This window comes from Eptatretus burgeri, chromosome 8 (genome assembly GCF_056783735.1).
Source record: "Eptatretus burgeri isolate ZD-2024b chromosome 8, Ebu_testis_v1, whole genome shotgun sequence".
NCBI lineage: Eukaryota > Metazoa > Chordata > Myxini > Myxiniformes > Myxinidae > Eptatretus > Eptatretus burgeri.
Genome location: NC_140968.1, coordinates 47982086 through 47988085, shown reverse-complemented (window position 1 = coordinate 47988085; position 6000 = coordinate 47982086). Strand labels below are relative to the sequence as shown.

Genomic DNA, 6000 nt, shown 5'->3' with positions numbered 1-6000 from the left:
ACTCATATGTACTGCCACAAGAAGAGTTTCTTCATTCCTTTCATGCCCTTTAACAGCATAAGAGAGTTTCCATTGCCTTTTACCATGTATAATCATGTGCACAGTGATGTCATTACATTGCAGCACAGCACATGGGCTTGGAACATCCAGACACCCAATTTCTCTTATTTGATTATCAGAAATAAATAGGATTAGAAGCAAATTCTGCAAACTACCCCATGAACCGCAGATATAATTTTGGTGGAAAGGTCGGGTGTGTGACAAGGACCAATTTATTCGACTTTGGTGAAGTTCCAGACACTAGAACGTTTTTTATTTGCGAAGTAATTCCACACCATCGAGCATATTTGAAAATATCAAACAATACACAACTTGATATTTCAAAAGGCTGTGGATGGATTATGACAAAAGTTGGTGGATGAGTTGGGTCGGTGACGATAAGCCGATTAGATTTAGGTTTTGGTCCAAGTGCAGATGTGGCCCCTCAGTGGGATACAAAACGTAAACTGTTCAGCTTGGCGTAGGTATATGCTCTACTGAGTGCTGGTCTAATAATATTAATATCAATGCAAGTGGTACTTTAAAAGCTTCATCTCAAAATAAAAGCAATGTTTCAATGGTTAATTAATCTTTCCCCAGATCCTACAACTAACAGGAATCATTTGGATCAATTATGCACAGGATGATGGGGCTGAGGGCAGGAGGAATAAACAAACAAAATACATTATATGCAAAAAAATTTAAAAGAAATAATGGGCATGTAATACAGCCTCAGTTGGGGTAAAATATAGATTGTAGCAGATTTGAGAAGGAATAATCTAACTTATATCAGCGTGTGGACTCACTGACTGATGAAAAATAGTTAAATATATATATATATATATATATATATATATATATATATATATATATATATATATATATATATATATATATATATATATATATATATGTGTGTGTGCAAGACATTATTATATATAAATAACATTGAAAAAGCGTTAAAGGTCAAATTATCAAAATAATAGAACATAGCAATTGGATTTGGTCTGGATGCCAATGCAAACTAAAAACAAAAAATTCCACTGCTGTGAATGTCACTTGAAAAGCTTTGTGCTTCAAGTGCACCCAAGATCATGCTCTAAAAGAAGATTCTTAAACTCATAACAAGGTTCTTTATAGAAATTAAATTGTCAAGACCCTCGTAAAATACTATTTGCCCCAAACCAGCACGAAACTACTACGACACTGATGACGAGCTGAAAGAGTGGAAAAAAAGCTTACCGCAACTTTAAATGGGAACCTCAAAATTAAAACAACTTCCTCTGAAGAAACAGTGTACAAGGAAATAAAGCAAGGTAAAAATAACCATATGCCATTTCCACACAAATTCAAAGAACAGTCTTCCAGAGAAAATCTGACAAGCAAAATAGCTACAAACAAATAAATAAATAAATAAAATTTAAAAAAGTATTCTTCATATTATTTTGCGACAACAGCAAGATTCATCTGGAAAGACAATTCCTCTTAACAAGCAAACACGAAATGAATACACACTAGATTCCACGAAAGTAATGTGCACAGCAATAAAGATTTTCCCATCGACATAGCGTTACAAATCGAAGATGCGTTCCTGGGTGGTTGATGTTCGGACACCTTACGCAACAAGCTCCCAAACTTTTCTCCACGATCCAAAATTTGAAATGACATTCACCTCTTGACCCAAATGGTCCCAGTACCTACCATAAAAAATCAATAATAAAAAACATAACCCCCCCCCCCCACAGCATTTGGGAGAAGTTAGCAAGCTGCCAAATTTTGAACGGTAAAATCACTGTAAAATAAAGAGGAGGTTCATACGCCGTTTGAATTGCTGAGACCAAATATAGCTCACCTTGAAGGTTTCTTGAGCACGAGATGTTCCCTCATATCCCGTTGTCTTTTAAATCCTACCATGATGACTGCATTTGCTCGAGTTATGGTCAAACTGAAGACCACGTGACTGAGTTTGGTGCTCTATCGAAACATTTAAGTGCGTCTCAATATTCACAATCAGCGAGTGTCTTCCCATAACTTTTGTACCATCTAAATGGTTCACACTTTCTGCACTCACCCGATTTCATCTGCATTGTTCATACAGTCGATAGAGCTCGGCCTTACACATGACAAATATCCAAACGCTCACCACACTCATGCTTTTTAACCACATCCAAAGTAATAGAATGGTGTGACCTCTCACCATGAATGCTTGATATTGTAGAAAGGTCTTTTTCCACTCATATTGTAGAGTTTGGAGAAAGTTTTACAAAAATGACAGTTACTCAATACCACCGGATGGCATCCAAAGTACAGTACAACATGCAGATTAAAAAAAAAAATAAAAAAACCCTGAATGGTGCCAACCGATTTAATAAATATTTATTTACAATACAATAGGACTATTCATATTCATACCCTTGGTGTTAACAATGGAATAATGATCTTCCATTCTCCCGTCATCCTCGGGAGAACGTACACCCCCCCCACCCTTCTCACAGTTGCAGCACATACACTACCCCTTTAAACACGGCTGGGGGGGGGGTCAAACTTCTCATGTTGGTGCGCTTGAAAATGAGTTAACCTTGAAAATGAGTTAACCGCGAGTGCGTATAGCGAGGCCTAACTTGGTGTATGTATATATACGCACGCACACGCACGCGCACGCACGCACGCACGCACGCACGCGCACACGCGCACACGCACACACGCACACACGCACACGCGCACACGCGCACACACACACACACACACACACACACACACACACACACACACACACGCACGCACACACGCGCACACACGCGCACACGCGCACACACGCACACACGCACACACGCACCAAAATAACTGAACTACACCCATGAAAAAGAATTGTGGGCCAACCAGGAACAATCCACTACCTGCCAATAAACCACCCACCACTTTCCTACAATCTCACTTGCATACAATGAAGGGACTATAATCAGTCACGTCAGATGGGGCACATATGCATAATTCTTTCATTATATGATTCACCGACCAAGTAGAAATATTTGCTTTTCATTATCCTTCACACCAAAAAATAAAAATAAAAAAAAAATAAAACTTAGACACTCACTCAGCTTGCTGGCCAACTGCCTCATTTATTTAAATGGTCTACAATCAAGGTCCTTTGACTGTAACAATACTTGGAGGTCTATCTGGGTTTCAATGATTCCTTCAAAAAAAATTTATTTATACAAGTTTATCCCAAAGTTTTGGAAAACTTTAGGAATACCCTTTTAAAGGCCAATAGGTTCACAGCACAAGGCTGTGCTAGTGGAAAAGCCCCACAAAGTTTGCTCCCTTTCAATCCAGTAATTAAATTAAGCAATTGAATAACCACTACTATTGGCCTTCGAGCACAATGGCCAAGAAATACAGTGCCAAAGCAGATTTTACTTCAAATCTGTATCAATGGTGCTTTGTGTGTTGCATTCAGCTTGAAAAGGCCATAATTTTCTGGATCAAAGATCAAGCAAGCCAGCAATGCGTCAGGGAAATGGGCCTGACACTTTACTCGCAGTAACCAATTCTCACTGGACACTTGCTGGGACATTTCAAATTGACAAAGAAAATGTGCACTACTCGTATTAAACGCTATTTGAAGAGTCTGAAAATAAGTGTACAGATTACGGCAGGTGAAGGCCAATAAATATGAGCAAACCTGTTGATCACGGCAGAATAGCAGGGAGTCTTAACATTGCACAAAAACAGGAAACATAATAGTGCAACTGAAGAATGGGAACTGCCATAAATCATAAAACCAATTGCTTATCGTCTCTCAAATTCCAAATCTCATGTAAAGCATGCTGCTTGCTCCTTCACTGGAGTGCAACACACAACTCCCTTGCTCACTCAACTGGACGCAATGAAAAACAATACGTGTACAGGATGTAGTGTTTTCAATGACCAAGCAGCCTCACGAGCAAATCATTTATATACTCAATGCACTTACCATTGCAATCGTATGAGCCCTCTACACTTGGAGTAAAAGATGGATAAAACAGTTTTGAAAAAGCATTGTCTACCGGGATGTTTGAAGATGCACAAGGAAGCAGTACGAGCTTCAACATGAAAAATATAACATGCAGTGTGAGAAAATAAATAAAAACACCTCATCAACCAAATGTTTGGATCCAAAAAAGTGTCATCACCCATTACCTTCAAGCAACAGTGTTGACAAGTACAATCACCATTTTTGGTGACATTAATTGGCCTCAAATATCAGTTTTGACCAGTGTTGCGATTATGCAAGACAGTTTACAATATAAAAGCACAATGAAGGACAGACTGGAACATCAAGTGTTAAGTATTTGATTGAATGACATTCTGAAGCAGAGTTAAACAATGTAAAAGAAAGGCAACATTCACGTATTAAACACATAAGCATTAAGTGCCCAAACAAAAATAATAACGAAATTTTTTTTTATAATTGCTCACTATTTCATTGTTCTTGTTGACGACACCTTCATTGACCCCCTCCAGACAAGGCGCGCACATGATTTTAATTAGCAAAACTGGCCAAGCACCAACTTCCACATTCTCTTCAATCTCATTTTTCCTTCCAGGTCTTCAAGACAGATGTTCACGACCATCTCAGATCATTCACCATCCAAACCAAATACCTTTTGTGTACCCATTAACCCAACCCTCCCCAAATCAAATTTTGCTTCTGTACCCTTCTTGCATTCTCCACTACCCCTCATTGTTACCCACATCACGAGTTTGTACCCCAAACCTTAACCACAATTAATTTTCTACCCCAGTTAACCAGAGTAGGCGACTCGTACCAGAGTCGCAAAATTTTGAGACTCAGAATGGAGGACTTGCAACTTGAGTTTATGACTTATTGACAATGCTGAGGAAATAATCGTTTAACATTGAATTAAATGAGATTTTAAAAAAACGGTAAATGATTTTCGATCGAGGGCACGCGCAGTCGGTCAATGACAACATGCACCATGTACATGTACATGTGCAGCGCAGGTCACATACCGCTTGACGCCAAGGTCAACGTGAGGGTATACTCTTCAGACAGCATACCACAACCAAGTGGAAAGCACTAGTCTCACCAACACGAAAAAACTTTATTCAAACCATGAACATTTGTACTGAGTCAGGGAAACAAGGTTCCTGATAGGTAACCCCGTGCATGTCAAAACCCGAAGAAAAACATGTCAATTTATTTGGATTATTTTAACTTTGTCAATAACTGTGTCATATCAAGACATTTTTTGCAGCTACAAATCAATGCCTGTAAAGTCGTTCATCCTGAGAGCAGACAAGAAGGGGGATAGTATAACAGTACAAGAGCAACCAAGAATGATCTCATCAATACACAAGATGGATGGCAATAAAAGGAAGAAAAAAGTTTGACAGAAGTCAGAAAGGTGATTAAGATTATTAGTGTCCAATAAATAAAACAACATGCATGCAAACTTCACTCACTTTTGAAAAGGCGGTCTCCCTTATGAAGAACCTTTGGCACAATTCGCTTAATCAGCGGAGTGTTGTCAAAGCCAGGCGTGCAGTGGTTCCCAAACACGATGCATGCCTGTGGACAAAATCTATCAGACATTGGCAAACTAAAAACGGACAGCACTTTCAGTGTCTTGTTATTCACAAAACACCAGTCCCAAACAGAGAAGCTCAAAATTCACGACTTCATAAAATGCTGCACCAGTCTACACCTCAAAAATTAGATCACATTGACCATCTGAGACTCTTCTGATTCTGATGTACTATAACTCTGTTGTAAAGCATCAGTGCTGACAAAGCAGTTTCTCAGCAATGGCTATAATAGGTGGTTTGCCATTTTGCCTTCCCAGCAGCAGCTGGAGGAGGAATTTGTAATTTGTTCTTCGTTCCAACGATAGCTCGCCCACTTCGCGAAGGACACCGTGGGATCTTTAACGTCCACCAAATAATACTGGCAGACGGAAC

The 6000-nt window shown here is 39.1% G+C and overlaps 1 protein-coding gene across 1 annotated transcript in view; it reads right to left on the bottom strand.

Moving 5' to 3' along the window:
- LOC147021686 (cadherin-2-like) overlaps positions 1-6000 on the bottom strand; it is a 42536-nt gene that overhangs the window by 34862 nt on the left and 1674 nt on the right. Inside the window, exon 2 of the mRNA XM_085891926.1 lies at positions 5506-5611. Within this exon, the coding sequence (XP_085748052.1) occupies positions 5506-5611 (106 nt within the window). The remainder of the gene's footprint in view (positions 1-5505; positions 5612-6000) is intronic.